Source organism: Myxocyprinus asiaticus, chromosome 28 (genome assembly GCF_019703515.2).
Source record: "Myxocyprinus asiaticus isolate MX2 ecotype Aquarium Trade chromosome 28, UBuf_Myxa_2, whole genome shotgun sequence".
In the NCBI taxonomy this organism is placed as follows: Eukaryota; Metazoa; Chordata; class Actinopteri; order Cypriniformes; family Catostomidae; genus Myxocyprinus; species Myxocyprinus asiaticus.
The window spans coordinates 25,965,658-25,992,767 of NC_059371.1; the positions used below are offsets into that span (position 1 = coordinate 25,965,658).

General features: G+C 36.5%; 1 protein-coding gene across 4 annotated transcripts in view; it reads right to left on the reverse strand.

Moving 5' to 3' along the window:
- Positions 1-26,453, reverse strand: part of LOC127418714 (cyclic AMP-dependent transcription factor ATF-7-like) — a 41,607-nt gene extending 15,154 nt beyond the window's left edge. For 2 of the 4 annotated variants that reach the window (XR_007893538.1, XM_051659429.1), the window contains exons 1-2: positions 26,410-26,453; positions 11,655-11,726 (exon numbers count right to left, since the gene is read on the reverse strand). Coding sequence is in view for 3 of the 4 variants with exons in the window: in XM_051659429.1 (XP_051515389.1) it covers positions 11,655-11,702 (48 nt within the window). In the remaining variant the exon portion in view is untranslated. Of the gene's footprint in view, positions 1-11,654; positions 11,769-15,976; positions 16,074-26,409 lie in introns of those variants that run through there. The other 2 variants (XM_051659430.1, XM_051659428.1) reach the window with 2 other exon arrangements.
- Between the last annotated feature and the right edge of the window lie 657 nt (positions 26,454-27,110).

Here is a 27,110-nt window from a genome sequence, read left to right on the forward strand (position 1 = left end):
TCCAGAATCAAAATCGACCGGTGGAACTGAAGTGAATGCCGATACAATCAGTTCATATTAGCCATGATTTGTGCATCAGTAGATTAAAATTATTAATAATACTTACATTCTATATAATTTAACGGAACGTATATCCAAATCCTGAAGAGAATCACATTTTCTATGCTTACAAAAGGAGCATGTCACTGTTAGGGGTGTAAAAGTATGACATTTTCACGGTATGCCACCCATCACAAAAATTACCACGGTATTAAGGTATCATGGTATTGAGGTGCATTGATGATATTATTAGCAGTTTAATATTTGGTTATGAAAAATTGTCTGATAAACGCACAGAGAAATATTTCAGTTATAACCAATTTTTGAAATTTATTTTGGATTTCTTCAGCGTTAATCCTTTAACTTTTGATCTTGAAGGTAAAAAAAGAAAAACGAATCTCAAACAGGTAAAACAATAAAAACAAAACAAAGAATTGCAACATGTACAGTAGTCAGATGACGTGATTATTTTATGATTTATTAAATTGAATTATAATCATTTGTAACGATTATTGCCCAGGTTAACACTTCAGATAAGCATTTGTATGCATTCAGTAATTTGTTGAATTTGTGATTGTTTAATTCTAAACAATACTTACTGAAAATATATTATTCATTTGCAGTTTATTAATTGCCATTTTGTCCAATACTGTCTATTTTCTGCCACAGTTTCACTGTCAATTTCCTGCATGCATATTGTCAATGTTAATTTCCACCAAAAGCCATGCACTTTGTAAACCCTATTTAGTACAATGTTTTACAATTAAAACATATTATTAGTAGTATCAAATACATTGTTGGCCTACTGTTGCACTGCACTTAGGCAAGTGAACAAACAGTTGGCACATCGTAATATTAAATGAGTGCTTAAAACCGTTTGCTGCATTTGTGAACGTGACAGAAAGCATAAACATAACTTTAGCCTACCTAGTCATTACATATCATGTAAAACTACATTGAATCTGGTGTTTTTATGAAACAGGGGCTATAATTTATTATCCTGTCTACTGTATTTCCACTAAAATCATCTCTGCAAATTCCGTGGAATGGTGCTCACGGAAAAAGCGCTTAAGGTTTGAGGTGTTTCCTTTTTCACGACAAACTTTACAGACTCGGTAACCATCAACACTGATGGTGCCTCGTGGGTCTTTAACATACCCAAAGTAATCCCAGACAGCAGATTTCAACTGCTATGGTGGCGTAAATAAAGGTTCAGGCTCATACATGTCATGCTGCGCTCCACTCGTGCTGCACTTCTGATGTGCTTGTGATACCTGCGTTCCCGACACATGCATGTCACCTTTAAAATTGAGTGACAGTCGAATGTAACATGAGGAAGGCGCAATTTAAAGATTTATTTTATATGGTGCTGTAAATGTCGCCGATTCTGTCTTAATTAAACCGATTTGGATTTTAGAAAAGTTATGAAAAAATCTGTCTTTATATTCATGCAATACCATCAATGAGAAGATTTCAACGGTAATATAACCGTCCATTTTAAAACTGAGGTATATCGTGAAACCCTGAAACTGTTACATCCCTAGTCACTGTCATTCTTCTAATTCACTGCACTCCATTTACACTACCGACTTCTTATGAATGTGCCGGGTTTTAAAAAAAAATTTTTTTTAATATAGCTGATGTTTGACAGGGAAAGGACTATATAAAAGGACGCAGATGATGCAACAACCCAAGAAGAAACTCAGAATTAAATTGCACTTGGCCCAGCCCATTAGTGCTTTGCACGTGGATTTTCATGGCCAATGACTTTGTTCTTATGACTTAAAGCATAGCGCTGTGCTTAGCGCTAGCTCTCTTAAAATATCCTATAATATTTTTGAATGGGGAAATTAACATTTATTAGAAGGTGCATCTTAAATTCTGGATGATTAACTGTGAAATGTGGTTTGAACAGACATGGAGCCTCCAGGATTCTTAAGTTTAGCTTTTCCTCTTTTTCAGTGGATTTTGTGACTCAAGCCATGTAATAGGAGGACTTATTGGCCTGGAGTCGTCACACAGTCTTCTTCAGGTTATTTCTGGCTCCATGTCACAGTTACAGTTCAGCCGTGACAGCGCAAAGTGGAAACACAGTAAAGTGTCAGAGGCTTATTTTTAGATGTGTCAGCATCACCAATACAACAACTGCAAGGTCTGTACCCTCTTCCATGAGTTACACTGACAAGGACAGCGCAGAATGATTCAAGCAAATGGAGAAGCTAATTAACACCAACAAGCTGAAATGTAGGCAAATTGCCTGACAAGCATGTAGCAGACTTTTTTTTGACACTTCTTTTGTAAAATAATAAAACATCTAATGTTTGCACAGTTTTCTAGTAATTATGAATGATAATGTATTACGTTATAAGTTTAAGGTCAATTTAAGCATTTCTCTAAGTTCTTGTTTAAGCATTTATAGAATAAATAAAATGTTTTAAGTCATATTTAGTCGGCCCATGAGGGCATTGTCATTTATGCTTAGTGGTTATCACATACGCTACTACACACTGAACTGTGGTGTTCATGCGGGCAATGTAAGCTAGAGTCTGGATCTTGTCATTTCCCAATCACGTTTCCCGCTGTTCTCCCCATCATTTCCTGTCTATAGTACTACACCTAAGTAGGTAACCCTGCTGAGAAACCAGCTGAAACACACCTAAGGTGGCTTGTTGGTCTGAACTGACCACCAAGATGGTCAGGCCAGTCTGGTTTTATGGTTTCAGAAGGGTTTTGGCCACTTTTAGGCTGGTTTAAGAGGGACAAATTGCTAAAAGTACACTAAAAACAACTTTGAACAAATTTTAGTTACTGTTGGTCAATATAGTTGGTCACAGTATTGCTATACTGATTGTAAAAACTAAACCATGAACTTGACTTGCAAGCACTGGCTAAACTGTATCCAATTTGACTACATATGGCTATGAGAATATTTTCGCATTTTACTGTTGGCTGTCTCTTTGTATTCTTAAGGCTACAATACAGAGGACATTACTCCTCAACATAATATTTGAAAAGACATTACAATGAGAGCACACTGAAAGGCATTTACCCTGGAAATAGTGTAAAACAAGCACTAGCATCAATAATCTCAGATCTGATTTTCCACTGGCGTATTATATTTTTCAGTAATTGCTTGACAAAACAGTGCAGTCACGTGAAAATCTGGTTTACTGGGATGAGGCAAACAATCTTAAACCCCTCTGGACTCGAGTATGATGCAAAGCCCGTTCGCTTGTCAACAAAAGAACAATACCTTCACTACCGTAAACCCACACTCCCCTCATCCAGCTACACACCAGTCTTAACAGAGCCTTACAGATGTGTACAACCTGATCTCTTTTTCAAGCAAACTGCTTTTGTTCTCCTTCATGTGGCCTTCACAGTTTTGGTTTACAGGAACTGAGTGGCCTTAAAACTGCCATTCACCTGACTCTCTGATACTGACTTAGGAATTAAGATATTTGATATAAAAACTTTCACATTTTTACATTTGGCAGACACCTTTATCCAAAGTGATTTACATTGCATTCAATGTATACATTTTATCAGTATGTGTGTTCCATAGGAATCAAACCCCCAAAAAACTTATGTATGTGTATATATATATATATATGTGTGTGTGTGTATATATATATATATATATATATATATATATATATATATATATATAAAAAACAGATTTTTACAGATTTTACAAGAAAATATGAGTGGTGCTTGCTCATGCAAAACTCGCTACCACACTGCTTGGGTGTTGTGGGTGGTTGCCAGGACGTTGCTATGCAGTTGCTAAGGTGTTCTGAGTGGTTTTTAGCATGTTGCAATACGCTTACTGGCCCAAGTCTAAAGGACCCACCACCAATCCTAGATATGTTTTAGGTCCCTCCTTCAATGTCCTCCAGGTGAAAACCATAAGCCTTTTTGCTTAGAAAAGTAATAGCACACTTCTTTTTAATAAGCTGCATGATTTAAGGTATCATTCATGCCTGTAGCACAAATGATGCTGGATGAGTTATGCGCCAAAGTTTACTACTTAGAGTTAGGTTTGTTCAAATCCCTAACCCTAAGTATGAGCAATAATAATAATGATGAATACCTTTGATATCTGACTTTGTTAGTTGTGCTACAGTGGTGGTTAGGCCCTTTCATTTTTGTGAGGAAAACTGAATTATTCTGCTCAAAGTCTGGCTCAGGTCAGAGCACAAAGTGGTAAACAGTCTTAATCCCTGTGGTTTTTGAGAAAGAAACATCTGCAAACAACTAACTTAAATAAATTATTCATAAAGCTCATGTTGTTCCTCTCAATTCTCAAGCCTATGCCACCAACGGTACGGCCAAATCATCATTGTTGCATTTGGTACAGCAGGGGAGAGGTGTAACTGTTAAACTGCAGCATCTCAAATTGTGCTACTTTTCGCATGCTGTTTTCTACGTAAAAGTGAATGAGAACATTTAGATGAAAACCACAAAATAAACATGACTGTCTCACTGAGTAGCATAGGTCTCAGTCACTTCCTCTTGCAGTTTTCAGTGCTACCAAAGCAACACATTCCACCAAAGGCCACGTTGTTTTAAAATTTTTGACCTACTTCAATGGCAAGTTTGAAATAATAGGGCTCAACAATAAAGATGGACTTGAGACCAATGTGCAAGTTTCAGGCCAGTTAACGGGACAGCCACTTGCTCTACTGGGCCAGAGCAGCGTTGTCATAACATTTTGCATTCATTAATGTACATGAGTTTTTGGGGTTATTCACACTTGGTCACTTCATGCGTTTTTATGAATGAGCACATTACGTTTACACTTGCCCACATAAATGTGTCTCTGCCAAACAGATATAAATCCGATCTTCAATTCCACTTCTGTGATTATTCTAATGCCGGGCAACAAATTTAAAAGATGTGATTTATTATTTGATTCCAAGTGGCTCTGTACTGTGCGTGGGTATCTGTGTGTGTGCGCTGTGTGTTTTTCCCCTTGGGACTAGTCGTAGTTAAGATTTGTCCATGCATGTCAGCTACACTCATTGTCAGTGTTTAGTTCCATTTTCTTCCGCGATCTGCATCAAATAAATAAAGATAATGTTCTGTCTCTCCTACAATGTGCATTCATTTCTTGATATTATTTATTGCGCAACGCGAGCTCTTTGCAAATACTTGTTTTACTTCTGATATGTTTTGTATTTTCCCTATGCTGACGTAGTGCTGTTTGGGCAGAGTAAAGTTACATATGTGGCTTGAACAGCCAGATGCATTTAAACTTCACAGAGTTTTGTCAGGAATGCTTCTCAAACCACCTCCGAAAGCAAGCCCAGTGAAAACGCATGAAGTGGTCAAGTGTAAATACCCCTTTATGTCTTAAAAACATTTTTTTTTTTTTTTTTGGTATTCGGATTGAACATTGTTGTAGCAAATTCTGCTGATTTATAATAATTTAACTGGCTAACATTGATGAGGTTATGTATGTGTGTGTATATATATATATATATATATATATATATATATATATATATATATATATAGACACATACATAACCTCATCAATGTTAGCCAATGTGTGTGTATATATATATATATATATGTGTGTGTATATATATATATATATATATATATATATATATATATATATATATATATATATATATATATATACATACATACATACAAATATACATGTATATATACACTGGGGGCCAAAAGTTTGGAATAATGTACAGATTTTGCTGTTTCGGAGGGAAATTGGTACTTTAATTCACCAAAGTGGCATTCAACTGATCACAAAGTATAGTCAGGACATTACTGATGTAAAAAACAGCACCATCACTATTTGAAAAAAGTCATTTTTGATCAAATCTAGACAGACCCCATTTCCAGCAGCCATCACTCCAACACCTTATCCTTGAGTAATCATGCTAAATTGCTAATTTGGTACAATAAAATCATTTGCCATTATATCAAACACTGCTGAAAGCTATTTGGTTCGTTAAATGAAGCTTAACATTGTCTTTGTCAAAAAGACAATATTGGTCAAAAATAGCAAAAAAGAAACAGCTTTCTCTAGAAACTTGTCATTCAATCATTGTTTTGAGGAATTATGGCTATACAATGCTTGAAATTGCCAAAAAAAACTGAAGATTTCATACAAAGATTTTGTACACTACAGTCTTCAAAGACAAAGAACAACTGGCTCTAACAAGGACAGAAAGAGATGTGGAAGGCCAGATGTACAACTAAACAAGAGGATAAGTACATCAGAGTCTCTAGTTTGAGAAATAGACACCTCACATGTCCTCAGCTGACAGCTTCATTGAATTCTACCTGCTCAACTCCAGTTTCATGTACAACAGTAAAGAGAAGACTCAGGGGTGCAGGCCTTATGGGAAGAATTGCAAAGAAAAAGCCACTTTTGAAACAGAAAAACAAAAAGAAAAGGTTAGAGTGGGCAAAGAAACACAGACATTGGACAACAAATAATTGGAAAAGAAAGTTATGGATCTTAACCCCATTGAGCTTTTGTGGGATCAGCTAGACTGTAAGGCGCGTGAGCAAGCCACATCTATGGCAAGTGCTACAGGAAGTGTGGGGTGAAAGGTCACCTGAGTATCTGGACAAACTGACAGATAGAATGCCAAGGATCTGCAAAGCTGTCATTGCTGCACGTGGAGGATTTTTTGATGAGAACTCTTTGAAGTAGAATGTTTTTTTTTTTTAATTGTAATAGTAATTTTTCACATTATTAATGTCCTGACTGTACATTGTGATCAGTTGAATGACACTTTGGTGAATAGAAGTACCAATTTCTTTCCATAACAGCAAAATCTGAACATTATTACAAACTTTTGGCTGCCAGTGTATATGTTACTAAAAATGCAATACATAATTTTAAGTGGTAAGCCCAGCATCAGCATGAATTTTGACTCAAACAAGACAAGTTTAGACAAAAACTGTGCTGCGATTACTCATTGTCTAAGTTGGTGAGTCAGAAAGTGTGAGAGACGTTAGCGCAGTTTCACATGTGCTCTATCAGCTCCATCAGTGTGGCCCCAGCCTACTGTGTGACAAAAACAACATGTTTACACAGTGGTGCACAAGTGGCTTGCAGCTGGTGTGCCACGCTCCACACAGTCAGACAGACGTGTTGCTATCGTACAGCTGAGAGCACTGTGAACAACATGCAAACCCACAGTCTTTAATATGAAGGCTTTAATAAGCTCTGAACTAGGGATGGGTTACAATGGTCAATTAGTCATCCAACAACTAACATTTGTTTCTTATTTATTTGTTTTTATTTAATTTTAGACAACAGTACTTTTATTAGTGTGCTATGGTTTAGTTTAAAGTTCAACCAAAAATAAAAATTCTCTCATTATTTACTTGCCCTCATGATATCCCAGGTGTGTATGACTTTCTTTCTTATGCAGAACACATTTGAAGAAAAATAGTAAAATGGAGATATGAATGGAGATTTCTCTTCTGAAGGTCCAAAAAGAACATACAGTCAGCATAAACGTCATTCATACGACACCAGCTGTTAAATTAATGTCTTCTAAAAGGACAAGATCGCTTTTGTCCAAAGGATAATAATTTGTCAATTATTTCGTATAAATTTATAACATTATTCTTTGTGTTACATTACCCTGGCATTAATAAAAATAAATAATAATATAAAAAAAACACTACCACAAGAGTGTTTCAAAAAACAGCTGCTGAGGGAGTGACAGTAAATTTAGCATCTTTCTCTCTTCTGACAGCCGTAATCTATCTCTCTGTTTTTTCCTCGTTTGTTAAGTTTACATTTACATTTATTCATTTAGCAGATGCTTTCATGAAAAAAGCGACTTACAAAATGAGGAAGGATACAACATACTGTAAGCGATTCATCTTAAGTAGACAGTAACACAAAAAGTGATGAATTACAAAGTTTCAATTGCATTAGAAAAGTACTAGCCAAGACAGAGATTAGAGTGCAACAAGAAGGTTTTTTAGATATTATGAGTGTTGGGTCAAGCGCTCAAGAAAAGTTTGAGTCTTTAGCTGTTTTTTTTGAAGCCAGACAAGGAGTCTGCTTAAGTCGTGGACTCATAAGTGCTGGAGCAAATGGGAATGCAAAAATAATATTTGCTGTCATCTCACATTCACCACTACAGAAATTGAACCCGCTTTAGTTTACTTTCATGTTCCAAAGCCGAAAATGTAAAAGGGTCCAAACTAATATGTGGTGAACCTTGCACAAATAGAGCATTTTCTTCCTGTGGAGCACTCATATTTGTTCCTCTGAAGCCCAGTTTATATCAGCCTGGATCAAACTGTGTCCCTCTGATTCATAAATTTTGCGTGACAATCAGTCTGTGAGACTCAAAGCAGTCAATCTGGGACGAGTAAACTAGACGCATTCAGAAGATTGCTGCTCTTGCTGGATCTGCATCAGAGTGTGAGAGCAACTTCAAAGTAAAAACGCATTGCATGTGCTACAAGTAAATGTCATATTCATTGTGCAATGTATGTACAATTCGTTTTTGGTGGAAAAAATGTGTTTGCTAATGAGCATGCACATATCTTCTGTAGTTGCTGGACTATTGTGTGCACTGTAGTTATTTCCTTCTCCCTAATGCATTAATTTCTTTATGTGCAAATAAATTACTTTAATTGGAAGACTAAACTACTAGAAACTGCAATCTATCATCGAAAACATACAAAATCTTACTATTGCACCACAATTCTGCTTCAGGTCGAGATAGAAAGTTAAGGAAACAAACACAGCAACAACTCTGGAAATAAAGCGAAGCAACAGAGAATAAAATAGCTAATTCTTCCTCATATCCCATGTTTGTTATTTACACAAGCGTCGCTTTGAAATTACATTACAGAAAGCTGCTTACTGACCAAGCTGCATGTATATGGGAGTAAAGAGCACGCCACTTATATAATGCACGTAAACCGGAACGCTGTTTTCTCGCAATAACCGCTTTCTCATAATAAGGCACTTTCTGGTTTCCATGTAAACGTAGTCAGAGTTTTTCATTCATTACAGCTGAATGTATGGTAGTAATATTCCCAGATAGCAGTGTTGTTAGGCTGAATTCAGTAGTGAAGCGGCTCAGACTATGAACCCAGGGGCCGCTCAAACAGACGGTGCACAACAGAATGGAACAGAACGCAAGGATCTTGAGACTAGGGCTGAAACAATTAGTCGACGTTATCAACAACATCGACAAATATTTTCATTGTCGAATAGTCGTTTAATCTCATTTAGCGTAACATGAGATCACATTAAACTCTAATGATGACGCACGAGAGCAGCACTGCAGTTCACGCCTGACTGAGGAGAGGAAGAATTACACAGCTCACAGTCCAGATGCACTCTAAACTTTCAATGCTTCAGGTGATGTAGATCGTAAAGTATGGGCGAATTATAATGCAAAACTACAAAATTAAGTAAATACAGAAGCACTCTCGTTGTGGAATAAGCGGAGCTAGAGCTCTTTAAAGGATACACGTTACATCTTTAATGCAGTTATATTTAATGCGTTATAGCTTTATTAAAGTTCAAATCATACGAAAGATCATGAAATAACTACAAACTCTGAAGCTGGCATTTCTCTGTGTGGTCAGCGCCTCTTCTATGAGTTACGTGAATGTCCTGATCTAAGGGTAAGAGATTGAAACTGCACCCGGCTGAGTCACACACTGTCGTAGGGACACTCATCCCTCAGGCGCACACTTGCTGCAGCTAGATTATAACGTGATGACTCACGACTTATTGAATCATAATATATGTCACTGTGCATTTCTTATCGTGAAGTAAATTGGCAATACACAGCTTTATTAATACGAGAGAGTTTGTTTTTTTGTGAGTTAAAGATGGATTGAAGTGAACAGAAAGGTGAGAGAGGGTAGTCTTCGCACCATTATACACTGCAATAAAATATGTTTTTGATTTGTTTTTGTTTTGGCTTGTTTTCCCATATAAATATCTAAAACTCCTTTAAAACAACGTACATTTACTTGAGCAGCTATACTGCAGAAGAATGTTGAACATAATATTAAAAATACAAATATTTTAAAATATCTAAAAATCCTTTAAAAAAAATGCATTCACCTGAGAAGCAGCATTTAAGATATTTAGACTTGCTTTTAGAGAATATATATTGAATATAAGTATATTTAGTCTTTACTGCACTCACAGAAGTATAACCAAGTGAAAAAATACACTTATAAAATACACTTATTTGTCTCTTAAAACAAGTTTAAATATCTTATGTTGCTTCTCAAGTAAATGTATCTTGTTTTAAGGATTTTTAGACCATTTTAAATGGAAAACAGGACAAAAACACTTGATAACAACAGGATATTTTGCAGTGAATTTCTTTACTGAATTAAACTTAATAAAAATTATTTTTTTTCCCTTTAATTCAGTGAATGTCATTTAGAGGTATTAGTAAAAGATGATTTTGTCCTCTATATTGATAGTAAGCATGTTAAATACAACCTTTTAAGTCAGGGCACAAGCTGAATAGTCAGTTAAGAGCTAATGATTAATCGCTGCAATAATTGCAGAATAGTCAAATAATCGTTCTAATAATCGTTAAGGTTAATCGATTATCAAAATAATCATTAGTTGTAGCCCTACTTGAGACACACATTTCCAAATTGAACTCCCTTCCTGACAAAGTGTTTTAAAAACCCATTGCTTAATCTGAGAAACTCTGATAAGAAAGCAAGGTGCCACAGCCAGATACTGTACCTCTACCTGAGGGGCTGTTCACAACAAACGCTTTTGCAACCATCCAGTTTACCATTCTATGTAAACACGTGTTAGACGAACATCTTTGATTGTTTCACCACGTTTAGTTGTTTATTCAGCGTCTTGTGTCAAGTTAAAAAGAACTTCTTCAACTTTTAAATGCATCTCGAGACAACTGCTTTCTGTTTAACTGTATTTGTTGCGCTGCATCTAGCCTTTTTTAGCACAAGAATGTGATCGATTTGAAGTCATTGTCAGTACTTGGCACACATCTAAAAATTCATATGCACAGTTTTCGAATTCGAATATGAGCTTTTTTTTTTTTTTTCTTAAATTTGCCACATATTTGAATTTTTATTTGACAGCACTATTTATTTTATATTAAATTGTGTGATTATAACAGCATTTTATCGGCATTTGGACCACCCTGCTCTCTGGATAACTGCATCGGCCAATAAAAAAAAACATATCAGTCGACCACTACTGTAGATGGATGAAAGTGGCCGTTGCACTGTGACTCGCACCATAATCTTTGTATTTTTAAAACACTGTGTAAAGTTAAAAATAGTTCCACTCTTAAAAACACGTAATTTCTTTGGACTCTGTCTAGCTGTTTTTGAACACAAGAACATGTCTTATGTAACAGCCCACTAAGAAACAAATCAGATTAAGGTCAGGTAAACCAGAAAGCAGTCTAATTATAAAGGGCTTCCTTAAGACCAACAAGTCATCTAGTTTTTTTTTGTTTTTTTTTAGGAAACCCACCGACTAGTCGATTTTGAAAATATGCCCCTATTCTGAACCAGCACAGCACACACCACATTCACTCACCCACCCACACCTGAAACCCAAGACAAATAGGAAACAAACTTACCTGCCCACAGCCGGGAGCACTGCACACAAAAGGTTTGTCGTCCCCCATCTTTGCAAAGACTTTGCAATGTAACTGCGGAAGAGGAGAAGACGAGAACATTACTGGTGGTATCCTTGATGTTGCACCCAAGAAAAAGCTCCTAGAGAAGTTCTACAGTTGTTTCCACAAAACAAAACCGGGATGCTTCTGGCTGTATACTCAATCAGCGCAGGAAGCAATGGGTGTTTAAAAATAACGGGAAGAAGCGCGCTCACGCATGTTAGCACAGCAACTACAAGTTTCCCTGGTGATACTTCCTTCACACTGGGGGCATCTACCAGACCAGTGACACACAGTTTACAGATGAGACGGCTTTCAAGATTTGCTTAAAGCAAAGCAATCCCTCTTTCTAGCCCCGCCTCTACTTTCCATTGTAGCCCTCCAGATATCTCCTCAAAGCTCTTCTCCGGCGACTCTAGTGCCATTCTACACCTTTGTCAGACTCCCTTCCTCCACATTCATACTCTGAACTCCTCCACCCGCTTCTCAGGCTCAAATATCAGCAACCACACTCCCAGAAGTTCATCACTTTTCACAGGAACTCAAGCCATCTACATCAAGAGGTTGTGCTGGTACTGTTTTGCCAGACACCAATAACTGATTTAAAACAGAGATATGACTGATTGATTTCACCATAATGATACAACTGAATGCAACAGGAGAGTGTAATGAGAGTAAGTGTTGTAAATGAAGGATGGACGATGTAATAATAATGGTAATGCGGGAGAGACATTTCTGGAATTAGCCCCTCTGATCCAGGAGAATGGCATGCAAGAGCATTGGCTTTTCATAGACACTCCCCCTTTTCTTGTAAGCTGAAGTTATTCCAGACGAACTGCAAGCACTGTCCACACAAACAGACACATGCTCAACATTACTCTGTAATCAAACAACACAAAAGGTTCCCTGGACTCTAATGGACCCATGATATGGTATATGTTCAGAATAGGGCTAGGTGACACAGCAAAAAAAATTATCTTGATATTTTTGAGCCTTTCGACGATATTCAATATATCATAATTATATCTAATAGCCAATCTATAAAAATCTAGGCATGTATTCCACAATGTTCTTCAATGAATAAACACTAGGAACAATATTTAATCATTCATTAATATGCTTCAAAATAACAATACATAGTAAAAATCTGCCATTTTTTCCACAAACATAAGCCAGTATTTACGAAAACATGAAAAATGCCACATGGACACTTTCAAGAAATGTTTTGATTGACGAAAAACTAATTGTTGCATCAGTTTTAAATCAATTCATTAAAACTGATTCACGGAAATTAATCAAACTTACCAACTTACAAACTAACCGTTCGCTAATGAAATTTAAATCAGAGGCACTATTAGAACAACTAACTTAAAAAACTTTGTCTAATAATAATGTCAATTCAGAACAATGTTTTTCCTTTAATTGATTGTTGATATAGAATTTTTCTAGGGATGTCACGATACCATTTTTTTGAAACTTCATTTTTGGTGCTTGCCGATACCGAGTCTGATACCTGTTTTTTTTTTTCTGAACTCCATATCAACAGTTTATTTTTTATTTTATTTTTTTTATCAAAATGGTGTTTAAATAAATTAATTAAAATCTAACAATTAATTTTCAACATAATATTGTATTATTTTTATTAAATGAAGTGCTTTTATACAGCACAATCCAAAATACAGTATTGGGATATTTTGTCAAATAAAGTGCTGCATAGCAGAGCATCACATATGTGAGATATTGCTTAATTATAATACAATTACTATTGATTTATTATTAGTAGAAGTAATACAGTGAATATTACATACCTTTACAATAAAGATATATTTCTGTCATACGTTTTTATTTAAATTGAGCTTTAATTTTGACAGAGCTTTTATTTTGAAGTGTTTCTGTGTTATGACGGCAGCTTTTCAGTCCGGAAAAACTGGTTGCGCTACGTGACTCTAAGTGATTATCAAATCGCAAAAGGCTGCTATTTAATAAAATATGTACTCTGAATGTGCCTCGCACTACACAGTAAATTTGCGCTATCTTTGCTGTCATCTGCTACAAACAGAGCACGCAATGCTTGTGATGGTAGTTTCTCTGTATGAGCCAAGGAGGAGCTTTAAAAGGTACATGCGGCCACCTTCAGCACAACACTGTCTCCACACATTCAAGTGCTCACTTTTGAAGCGCTCTGCACATGCAAACAATATATTATCTCATTATATCACAGCTTTTGTGGTTAAGTAATCACACTGAGACATAAGGTGATTTCAATTTGTGAGCTGAATGTTTACGTAATGACATACGTACGTCAGATCTTATCAGTTTTTGGTATTGGAGCATTTTTCCGATCATGAGTATGAGTACATGAGTGCGGTATCGGACCCAATTCTGATACCAGTATCGTTATAGGGACATCACTAAATTTTTCTACAACATTTTCTACATTACTTTCTACGTATTTTTCTACTGTATGTATTATGACATGGATAAGGTCTTTGGTGTGTGCATATCCTTCTTTATGATTAAGAACATTATTGTAGTCCTTCATGACATTTAAATTTTCAATTTTGATGTATAATATAAGAATACTGTAAATACTTTTCAATACAGGTCTTTAGCACTGATGAAGGGGTAATCTCAAAAACATTTTGCACTTGACACATTTTTGCACTTTTTTTACTCTGTTGGGGCCTCTAAATAAATAATTAAATATATGAGAGTTTTTTCCTACTTGAGTGTGAGCTCTATAGCCTACTTATTTTTAGATTATTCATTTCTGAGTTTTAAGCATTGGGACATTGTTTAGAGTTTGGACAGGTACTTGGTGCAGACGTTGTTCATTATTTTGTTGATTACCACCAAAAAAATTAATTTCAATTGGTCCATTGTTTATGAAAAAAAAAAAAAAAAAAAAAAAAAAAGCAAGGCACTTACAATAAAAGTCAACCATCCATGGTGCCAGTCCATAAACATTAAAATACACAGGGTTTCAAAAGTACAGCCATGAGACATAAACATTAAGTATGATAAAATCACATACTAAACTTATCTGTGTGAAGAACTTATCTGTGTGAACTTCAATGTCATAGCAACCTAACTAAACCATGTAATCTGGTAATGCTAGTAAATCCCTGATTTTATCATGCTACAATCATGTTAACACATATAATGTTTACATCATGTGATGATAATTTGGAAACCATGTGTATTTTAATGTTTCTGGACTGGCCCCCATTAACTTCCACTGTAATTGCCTCACTGGAACCCAGATTTGTGCTTTATTAAAGAAAAGAAGGAACAAGTTTAAATTAATTTTTGTATTAATCAACATTATGCCACAATTGCTGTCGATTGAGCTTAACTTGTATTGAACTCGGAACCCAGAATATTCCTTTAATTGTATATCACCAGCAAAATCATCATGACTTTATCGTGGATATTTGTTATAACAGCCAAGTGTAGTTCAAAATCGATTTATGGCAGTATATCTGATAGATGTTTATGGCAGTATATCTGATGTTCATTATCCATTATCGATGTGTACATGTGTCTTATATTTAGTTTTGGTGGCATTTAACAAGCTTGACTGGGCCGACTGAATAGGTCATCTGTCTCAATCTACACTATCACTCCTTTTAACACAAAGCTCCACATGTGGAGAGGTTGGGAATTTCGGACAAAGTTAAATGTTCATTAAATTTAAATGGATGGAGGAAGGAGATGAGAGCATTAAAGATTCATTATGCTCCACCAGCTCGGAATGACGTCTAGTGAGTTACACAACTAACCAGGGCCAACACAAGGTGAAGAATGGACCAAACATCTTACTTTACTTGTACTGCAGCGATTTAAACAGATAATGCTTGCGTTCGTGTTCTGTGGTATGCGTTGCTGCCACAGCAACACAGCAAGTAACACAGTACTGTAACATTTACAAAAGCAACTGCTCTCAAGATGGCAAAGAAGAGTATCAGAATCTGTAGCTCAACTAATTTCAACTGTGTTCATGTGTCCCATGTGGCGCGTCATGCAGTTATGAGCTGAAATTAGCAGCCATTGCCAAGAGCCTTGTTCTGTTTTCCATAAAGAAAATAACAGCATCTTGTTTGCCCCTTAAAGGCCCTTCCCTTACGGACGAGATCAAAGTGACATACAAGCTAAGCAGCTTGATTCCTTGCAGACCACACACTCTTCAAGCCAGCCAACAACTTGGTGCCAGAGCTTTCAGACTTCTTGCAATACACACAGATAATTTGGTCAGAGAAATACAAAGGAAAACCACCACCCACTCGTTATACCCTTGGTGAAATGTCCGCGTCTCAGTGAGCCTCAAAGTAGGGGTGCAGGCTCACGGAATACTCTGAAGTTTCCCATCACACTGGAACCCTGCAATAAATCAGAGATCGGCCAACCAGCATCTATGTGTATTACACTGTACATCCAGAACAAAAATAGAGCCCCAATAAATTCACAAAGACAGTCTGGAGTAATCTAAGACAATTTCCTGTTATGATTAAGGTTATGTTTGCAATACAAAAATCAGAGGAAGCATTTAAAGCTACTTCCAACTAATCCTTAATAAAACCCTTATTAATCAAATGACATTCTCCGTAACAGAGGGACGTTGACGGACTGAAAAAATATTATTATTTTTTTAAATGCAACTTTTTGATTTAGTGATAACAGAAGAACTGATGGAGAGAAGGGGGTGGGACTGGGAACTAACACAAAGCAAACTCGAACCCTTGTTGCCCTCATGAGAACCTCTGCACAATGTGTCGCTGCACTTACACTATTTGCTATGTCAAGGCTCTGACAACATTCGCCATCTTTGATACAGTAGTTCTACTGAAGATAAACAAAAGCTGGGTTTGTCTATAATTGACCATTTAAACAGGATTACAGCTGGCAATGTTAGCAGCACTGCTTTGGTTAACATCTTTAAAACTCAATGCAATCAGGGTTCCCACACCTTTTGATCAGTGAATTTCCAGGACTTTTCCATTTCCATTTGCATTTAATAATTTAGCAGACTCTTTTATCTAAAGTGACTTACAAATGAGGGGTCATCAAAAACATACAAGAGCCAACAATATTAGCAGTACCGCATTAAAATGAGTAATTTGTAATTACTGAATAAGAAGTTTTCGAGTCATTTAATAGAGATTGCATTCACAAAGAACAACTTCAATTAAATATTTTAGAGCTGTATAAAGCTGGATGTGCCTCAACGGCTTGAGGCAGTCTAGACTGGAAAGGTCGAAGTGAACATTCTACTGTATATGACATGCAGAAAGCACTGACCAATCAGGTGCAAGCTAAATTATACTTCAGCAATGGTTAAATGGGTGAATAACAAGTATCATACTTTATTGTAAATGGAAATCCACCATATATAAACATTTACTTATTATATAATTATTATTGTAGTGTTATTGTTGTTAAAACTGCATATACATGTGGTTAGAAACAAAAGATTATTTAACTTAGTAGACCAGACACAAGAAACATCACAAGCTGGCTTTAATGTACCAGTCAAGAAGTTTTTAAATATGTAATGAAAAAAATGTATGTCACAAAGAATCAAACTAATGATATTTAGTAAGTAAAATACTATTATCTCAGATAGACGAGATAGTATAGTATCTGAAATAGCTCTGCAGCACGTCAGCAATAGAACGGGGCATGCATCTACTGTCAACGCAACAGATGCATCCAGTGAAGACAGCATAGAGTGACCAGAATCCTGCTTGTGGAAAACGGTACAGCACCCTCCCAGCAAAAATGAAATTGATGTATCCTTACCTAGGCACAGATCAATGCGAAACAGAGGGTGCATCTGCATCTGTAACTGTTGTCACTTTGTACTTTTCGCTGGCAGCAATTTTTTTCAGTGTGCGCTCGTCTTTCAAGAGTAAAATGCAGAGCAGTCCAGTCCAAAATTAAGACGTTCGAAAAGCATTTCCTTCATGACTGTTACACTGAGTAGAGATTTATCCGGTGTCCGTGCCACGTTCATTAATGAGAACACATACTCCACAGATGCAGATGTCCCAAGCAGGCATAAAACAAACTCTACGACCTTAGCTAAGACTCCGAAGTTGATAGTCTTGCTCTCCAGCTCACGAAAAACGACTGTCCATCTCTCAGACTCTCAGTGATGCGACGAGTGACAATGTTTTTCGCGCAAGCCCACTCATCAAAGAGCTTGGTTTCGTCAATAAAACTGAGAGCGGGGATTCTGGAGTAGAAGTGTTCTAGGCTGCTCTGAATGTCTTTCCACTCTGGGATGTCTCTCAGTAGGGCCCACTCAAGTTTTTCTCTGTTCTCCAATGAGCGGCTCCAATTTTGGAGGTAATCCACAGATGCTGAATAAAAGTTTCTCACTGCGATGTCAGTGTGGCCTCCATGGGCGATGGAAAAGTGAGCTCCACAAATCTCACTCGTCACTTTCCTAGGTCTGTGACTCATTTTTAAGAAATTTAAACTCTTTTTGGATTTCAAAATGGCGGACAGGAAGTTCAATCAATCATGGCATAATTGGTATCCATATTCTCGGCATGACACACAGAATCTACCAAGACTTATGACAATAGCAAAAATTAATCAAAAGTTATTAGCATTTTATGATAATTTGGTATTACTGTTGACTAGAGCCCGGCCGATATGGGATTTTTAAGACCGATACCAATTTTAGAGAGGGAAAATTCACCGATTACTGATATGGCTAATTTTTGAGCTGGAATGAAAACTGACCTTTTCTATGTGGATTTTTCACCGATTTTGCACCGATATGACTATGCAAAGGTACTCAGAAGGCTGCTTTCTAAAACAAATATTTTTATCAAAGAATATTTGACATTATTTATTATACATTGTCAACAAATTCTCGAAATGAACACTGAGAAAATAAAGAATAAATAAAAATACAATAAATAGCTTAAAAAAACATCAGTACTGTGTTTAGTATAGGTCAATTGCTGACCATTTAAATAAAGAATAAATAAAAATACAATAAACAGCTAAATAAAAATCAGTACTGTATGTTTAGTATAAGTCACTTGCCCACCATTAAAATAAAGAATAAATAAAAATAAAAATAAATAGCTTAATAAACATCAGTACTGTATGTTTAGTATAAGTCAATTGCTGACTATTTAAATAAAGAATAAAAATACAATAAATAGCTAAATAAACATCAGTACTGTTCAGTATCAGTCAAATGCTGACCATTAAAATAAAGAATAAATAAAAATAAAATAAATAGCTAAATAAAAATCAGTACTGTTTAGTATCAGTCAAATGCTGACCATTAAAATAATGAATAAATTAAAATAAAATAAATAGCTAAATAAACATCAGTACTGTTTAGTATCAGTCAATGGCTGACCATTTCAATAAAGAATAAATAAAAATAAAATAAATAGCTAAATAAACATCAGGGGCCGGTTGCACCAGCTATACGTACGTTATAACTTAGCCTGGTTGTGGCATAAATGGGCAGTAAGTCACAATTTACGCTCTACTAAATATTTGAGCGTTGCACCATTAAATTTATGTAGGACGTAACCCTACGTATAAACTAAACATATAAGGCAGCCTCCGACCAGGAGTAACTGATGGAATAAAAAAGCAGACTCATATTTAATGACATCAATGAGCTCATGTTTTGGTTGACAGGCATCAATCCTTTCGACATAAATGATGATGTTGGCATATACACTCATTTACATTTACGAGAGAGAAAAAAAACGTACTTTTAAGCGGCTTTTCAGCATGAAACCGATATAACTGTGCCGTTTTAGGGTGCGTCGCCCGGTGTCAAGTTTCAACACATTGAAAATATATATATAAAGGATATTAAAATGAATAAATGTCTATTTTTCCAGCCTGTTGTATTAGTATGTATCCCCCCTCATTTATTTTAGATACAGTTCCTATATGTTATTATTTACACAGGGCAAATATACTATTTATTAAATCTACTTTTATTACGTATCCTATTTTAATGTCTGGAAAACCAGACTTTTAAATATTACATTTTATAAATGCAACGACTGGAATTGTTCAGTTGAAGGGGGTACCGAACTACGAATCCTGAACAAAACACATGTTTACTCATTAGCTTCCACACAGCTGACAAGCAATGAAAGTAGCTACTTGATTAGCTAGTTAGCTATAAGCTCGTTGTCACGGAGAGCAAAAGATGGACTTTATTTACTTTCCAGCATTGTGTCTCACCAACTAGGCAACAGTGAAGCGTGAAATCAACACTCACCACACACAATCCACCACCGCACTGTTGTCTGCTGTGCTGCAAAAAGATGCTCTGATGTTTAACTTTCAATCTGCTGCATTACTGACTGCACTGACAAACTATAGCTGGCTAACAGCAAACAGATGTGATAAACATGAGTGACATGGTTGTCAGGGACAAGGTTAACGTTATATTAGTTATATAAAATGATGGGGTAATTTTTTTATTAACTTTCCAGTATGTATTTCACAAACTAGTTAGCAATTTAATGAGAAGAGATCGCTCAAATCCACACCGTTTAACTCCGCCCTGTCTGCAGAGCCACCGTCAGCTCAGAGTCAGCTCTGTAAACAATGGAGTCGGAGCGCACTCTGCTGGACAAACTACGTAATGAAATTCTAAACCAATTCTAAAGCATTGTTTTCTGCATTATATGTTCTGAAAAAAGTTTTCATATCGACGCATATCGGTAAAATATACAGCGATACCGATATATCGGTGAAAGGCTAATATCGGCCGATTTATCGGTCGGGCACTACTTTTGACCAGAAGGTGGCGCTGTCCCAAAACTTTTTGAGTACCTTCAGGGCATTGTGCCAATGACACATAACAAGTTTCGTAACGATATGTCAATGCGTTTGAAAAATAAAGCATTTTACAACAAAATTCAAAATGGCCGACATAGGAAAAGACCAGATTTGCAAAAATATTCATTTTTCATATCTCGTGACGACTAGGTGGCGCTGTGCCGAAACTCTCAGGTTCACTGGTATCGGTACCGACTGCCGAAATTTTGGTACCGTGACAACACTAGTCAGGACACTAGAAAAAGTGCTTAAATACAGGACTGTCACAGGGTCTGGCCACCCTAAGACAGCATCACTGATTATACTGGGAGCAATTTGCATTTGACGCGACGCAATGCTCATGTCCAGTATACACAGTAGGGATGCACCGATACCACTGTTTCTCTTCCAATCTCATTCTGATACCTGGAATCTCAGTATATTTACTGAGAATATTATATACTTCACTGTGTGATACTAATTGAGGTTACTCTTTTACAGTATATGTAAATACACATACCTTCAACTACACATTATTTCAATATAAATTTACAGCCTTTTAAGAAAAACTTTATTGTTAACTAGTCTACTGGATAACGTAGCAGCAAAATTTACAGAAGTTCAAGTGAAAGTCTTCAGTAGAAAAGAAGCCAGTTTTCTTTAGATTTTTTAACTGGACTTTAAAGGATTCTGAATTTTTTTTTTTTTTTTGTTTGTTTTTTTAGCTTCAAAATATCAGCCCACTTTTCATTCACAGTTATTTTATGGTACCCAGTCAACTTAAATATTGTTGTAATTTGTATACAAATTATAATGATCATAATAATACATTGTGATGATTATAATAATAATACATTATTATTATTATTATTATTATTGTTATTATTATTATTATTGACTTTTAGAATTTTATAATACATGAGTAATATATTTCAGTCGTGCACCTTTAACTTTAAAACCCTCTGGCTTTTAATCCTGTAAGTGTCTGTATTTGGGATAGTTCACTAATTTAATTTGCTTCTTTTTCAAAATCTGGTGAAATGCCCCTCTGATGCCATTCTCAATGCATGTTATAGGCGAACCAAACCATTGAGCAGCTACATCTGTGATGTTGTTTGTGTGGAGCGCTTAATTCAATTCAGTACAATTGAATACTTTATAGACAGCATCTGTGGCATAATGTTGATTAAAACAAGAAATAACTTAACTCTTTCTTTTTTTTTCTTTCAATAAAGCTACAATTGTGCACTTACAATGGAAATAAGCAGGGCCAATTCACAAAACGTTAAAATACACAGTTTCAAAAGTATAGCCACAAGACTTAAATACAATAGAGCTGTTCAGGTTAAAGTCCAAAAACCCAGAAGGGAATTAGCATTTTCGAGCCATGGGTTCCCTCTGGATTTTCCTATGGATTTTATAATGCCAGTTTTGGATTTTTGAGTAAAATAAGGTCTGTAGTAAACATTACTTGAAGATACTTTGATGTTTTGTTCTACAACATAAATTACAAACAGTCATTCCCCCAACATGAATTTTGAAGCCACTGTGTTTTTAAAAAGAAGTATGTTTTAAAACATAGGAAATTCCAAAGGGAACCTAATGTGAATTAGCCTTCTGGGTTCGCCTACAAATTGATGTCACTGCTGAACAGCTCTATATTGTACGTGTTAACATGACTCATGAGTGATAACACTGCTTACTAACCTTGTCTGTGTAAAATTATATCCAATATTTCAACTTCGTTGTCTTTATGACATGCCAGATAACCCCACCAGTTAACCAATGTCTGCACAAATCAATAATTTAGGTATAATTTATGTTAGTACTTCAGCAAATATAGAGCAAAATATTTTGACCTTTAAACCCTCTGGGCGTTTACCTCCATTTAAAAAGAAAAAGAAAACATGAGTTGATTTTTTTTTCCTTTTGTCCTCAACATTATGCAACAACTGCTGTCATTTGAGCTCAATATTGAACTAAAAAAAAAAAATCCTTTAAGATCTTTTTAATTTCCATGACTTTTCCAGGCCTGGAAGTCACAATTGTTCCATCATATTTCCAGGTCTTCCATGATCATGGGAACCCTTTGTAACACACGCATTCTGCATCCCAACCCAGTTCCTTGGGATTAATTGGGCCATAGTGGTCAGACAAGTGCGGGACAAGTGCCATCCTGCTATTAACTTGGATTTCTCCTACTCAGCAGGAGGACGGTGTAGCAATGTCCAGCTATAATCAGCCTCAGGCATGCACTGTTTGATGCTGTCTGCTAGGAAACTGACAAAACAAACTGTATTAATAGCTCCAGCTGGAGTCAAAGATGAGGAATCTGGAGTGTGAGCTGCCAGAGAGTAAGGGAGACCCCACAAAAAAAGAGCCACAGAAAGGGGAGGAAGGGAGCAGAGAATGGAATGAATGGTTTCAGAGGGTGTTCGGTAACTCACAGGTAAAGGCCAAGGGTGGCGTGGATCGAACCCGTTGGGGACAAGCGATCTAGGGTGCAGGGTGTGTACTGTGGGTGATTTGGATTTATGTAACCCTAGTGAACCTGAGCTTTGGAAAATGGAACAAATGAAACTCTATATGCATGTCTGTCTAACTGCAGCATGCCCAGTGCTAAATCCATGGTGGGGAAATACACAATGCACCCCAATGCAATCCCCAGGGCCTGTATTCTGTTATGAAATTGGCAACAATGTGTTCCTGAACTCCCCTCTGCAAAACAGACTCTCTTAGATCATTTTATACTGACGTTATAACAATGTTGGACACGTTACAAGCCAAAAAAAACAGTGACACCTAATCTCCACACCTGCATATGGCAAACACAAAGAAAGTTAGATCCTGCTTTATCATTACAAACAATGCAAAACAATGACTTGAATATACACATTACACAAAGTCTAATATTCCAGTCGGGTCTGGAAAGGTTCCGAAAGGGCTGCTAATAAAGTTAAGATGGACATACCAACTCAAATTTGGCATTTTCTGCTGTTTTTCTTCACATTACAACAGCATGATGACATGTAAACATATTTAAATGATCCCAAAATCTAAGAATTCTGTCATTTTGCATCCATCAAGCCCACCATGTCTGCCAAAACTGGAAAACATTTTCCAGTCGCATACACTGTCCATTCATTATTTCCACCACGGAGTGTCTCTCGCAATCTTTAAAAGCACTTTCCCAGTACTTTCTGAGCTGGGAACACCTTTTAGAGCAAACCAAATATTACATAACTTCAGAACATTGCAGATGCCCAGAATCACCTCAACTACTATTGACAATCCACTTGTATTGTCTGTTTCACAGTGGGGAAAAGTGTAGCATATTTGAAACAGTCTGCTTTTTTTTTCTATCCCTTTTTCTCCCCAATTTGGAATGCCCAATTAGTCCTTGTGGTGGCGTAGTGACTCGCCTCAATGCAGGTGGCGGAGGATGAATCTCAGTTGTCTCCGCGTCTGAGACTGTCAACCCGCGCATCTTATCACGTGGTTTGTTGAGCGCATTAACGCGGAGACATAGCACGTGTGGAGGCTCACGCCATCCACCGCGGCATCCACGCACAACTCACCACGTGCCCCACCGAGAGTGAGAACCACATTATAGCAACCACGAGGAGGTTACCCCATGTGACTCTACCCTCCCTAACAACCGGGCCAATTTGGTTGCTTAGGTGACCTGGATGGAGTCACTCAGCACGCCCTGGGATTCAAACACACGAACTCCAGGGGTGGTAGTCAGAGTCTTTACTCACTGAGCTACCCAGGCCCCCTACAGTCTGCTTATTTGATCAGTTGTAACGCTCTATTGTTTAATTTGGACAGCCATCATTGCGCGCTGTCAATCAAACTATTCTGTATACAAGTGTTGGCAAGACAACTTACATCATAACCCTTTATTTATTCTTAGTTTTGACTTTTAACAATGTAACTGATGACTTAGCACTTAAAAACAGCAGACTGCATCATGTGAAAGACCTCAAACTGGCATATAAAGTTCCTTCCTGTGAAACGTCTTAATTCAACACAATGTGAACTTCTGAGTTCTAGAGCCATGAGCTACAGCACATATCTGCAACAAGCAAGGCTCAAAGCTCTCATTAATCAAGTAACTGTAAGGCAATTATTGTAACAGCTGCAAAAACGCTCACTAGTGCACATACAAATATGTCTACTGAGAGGATGATATATTATATGGGGACATCCAGTCATTCAAAGGAGTAACATTATTGGAATTCAACAACTGCCATGTCTAGATGACCTATATCTACAATTACAGTTCCTCCGACATATAGATGGTGTTTACCAGCACTAAGATGGGCCATTCACACGCCCAGATGAAATGAAGTTGATTGTACTTGGTGTCTTTTCACACCAGATGCATTATGTGCAAAGCTAGAAAACCCTCTGATAGCCTTAATGACCTTAGCTAAAAACCCAAATGTTGGGACATGGGACAATACACTGATCAACAACAAGTGCCTGTTTTTAAATAAGATACAGTATATTTTGTGAACAAACAAACCATGTTTGGTTAATTGTTTAAATGTGAATTATTTGTGTGATATACAATTCAATCTTATTTCTTCTTAACAAAAACCTTTAAGGGAAAAAATATGCCCTAATTAAACAGTACATTTTTACATTACATTAACATTACAGTTTTTGGTCACACTTTATTTTACAGTGTTCATGCTACTGTGTGTTTACATAGGTAATTACTGATTAATACTAATCAACTACATGTATTTGCTAAGTAATTATAATTACTTTATAAAGCTGCTTGTACTTACAAAGTGTTATTGTTATTACTATAGTAATTAATAATAGTAACATATATTTATATTATGATATTATTACAGAAAACTCAGGAAAACTGAGCAGCAAAGAGCACGTTTGTCCATTTAATGAAGTTTAGTTGAAAATATGAAGTGCAACACTACTAGCGAATCTCGGCAAATATCCTCTTTCAGTTCCTGAACTTGAATGTTTGTCCGTAAGTAACCAAAAATAAAACTTTTATTTGGAAAAATGTACTTGTGGCAACTTCTACAATAAACTGAGTTTCTAGCTTTGGGTTTAAATATAGTTTCCCGACATATTAATGTGCAATTTCAACCTTGTATGTTGGATTGTTGCGCTAAAATAAAAAAAATAAAAAAACCTTTCATTTTTAGTGTCCTCGCCGAAAATAAAAGTCGCTAAGTATTTAGCAAACCTATGCTAACTTGATATTTTGCGAACATGCCACCTTTAACCAGCCATTTCCCGCATATACCCGCCCTTCCCTTGTTGTGATTGGTCGCGCACACGTCAATCAAATACTTCTAATTGCTGATTCGCTACAACCAACGTCAATCAGGATTGATGGTTACGTCTCATTGGCGGACGGAAATCCCACAAAAAAAAAAAAAAAAATAGAATTCACGGACTTCCAGACAACAGGCCGCTTGAACAACCCCCGCTAGAGAAAAAAGTATTCACAGAGTACTTTGGAACAAATAAACTGAATTACATGACGGCTGTGGTGTCTGATTTGCCTATTTATACCAGCTTAAAACCTTATTATTGACAACAACAAAAAAATAAAAAGTAATATGGTTATTGCGCATTTAGTGTAATACATGACGGCGTGCGAGAACTTATCTATTCGTAATATTTTTGCTCTCACTTGTCAATAGCCCAGATCTGGACGAGCTGCACAGTAAGTATGCGCAGACTTTCGGTGGTTGCCCACTGCCAGTCTGACAACCCAACAGTCGCCTCATAAAAGTTGCTCTCGATCACAGACAAACCATTTTTAACAGATATAAATAACACTTAAGCAGTGTTTCAAATAAAAGTAATCATAGATTCGACATTTTTGACAGAATAAGCATGTTTACAAACTTACCACGGCGCCCCTCTCTCCCTCTCTCTCTCTCTCTCTCTCTCTCTCTCCTCTCTTGGAATCTGGCACGCCCCTCCCCGTGAAGCCTCGCGAGATGTTGACGTCACACCAGACCTTCTCCTTCATCAATACTCACTTGGGGTGTATACTGAAGGGTTGAATTTTGCCCCGCACAGAGTAAATGAAATGTAATGTAGCATTCAATCTGTGGGAAAATGCCCGCAGATCTTGATATGTCTCTCTGGACTGTAACTTTGCAAAATGCAAAACTGAAACATATGATGTTGTAGTCAGGCCAATAATAATAATTTTCTCTTGGCTAGCTCACAGGCAAAATATCTGTTCCTCTTTCCGCATTATTTCATGCTCAGTAAAAATTATAGACTACAGATGCAACTTTAAATATAGCTATAAAATATCTTAGTGAAAATGACAAGATATCTATTATAAAGCAATAGATCAAATTTTTTATTTAGATTCAAAAATGGGGAATTTCTCTACTTACTGACTGTAATGTGTCCTCATTTTTGTATTCTGACATGAATAGGAATAGAATATGCAAAGAAGAAATGTTTTTAATTATTCATCCAGTCCCAAAGACCATGTATAATTATTGGCTTTGCCCCCATCTTTAGTTGTTAGTCATGCAGTTCTCTGCTACTGATTCTAGAACACTGGTTTTGTAATGTTCATATTATATGGGG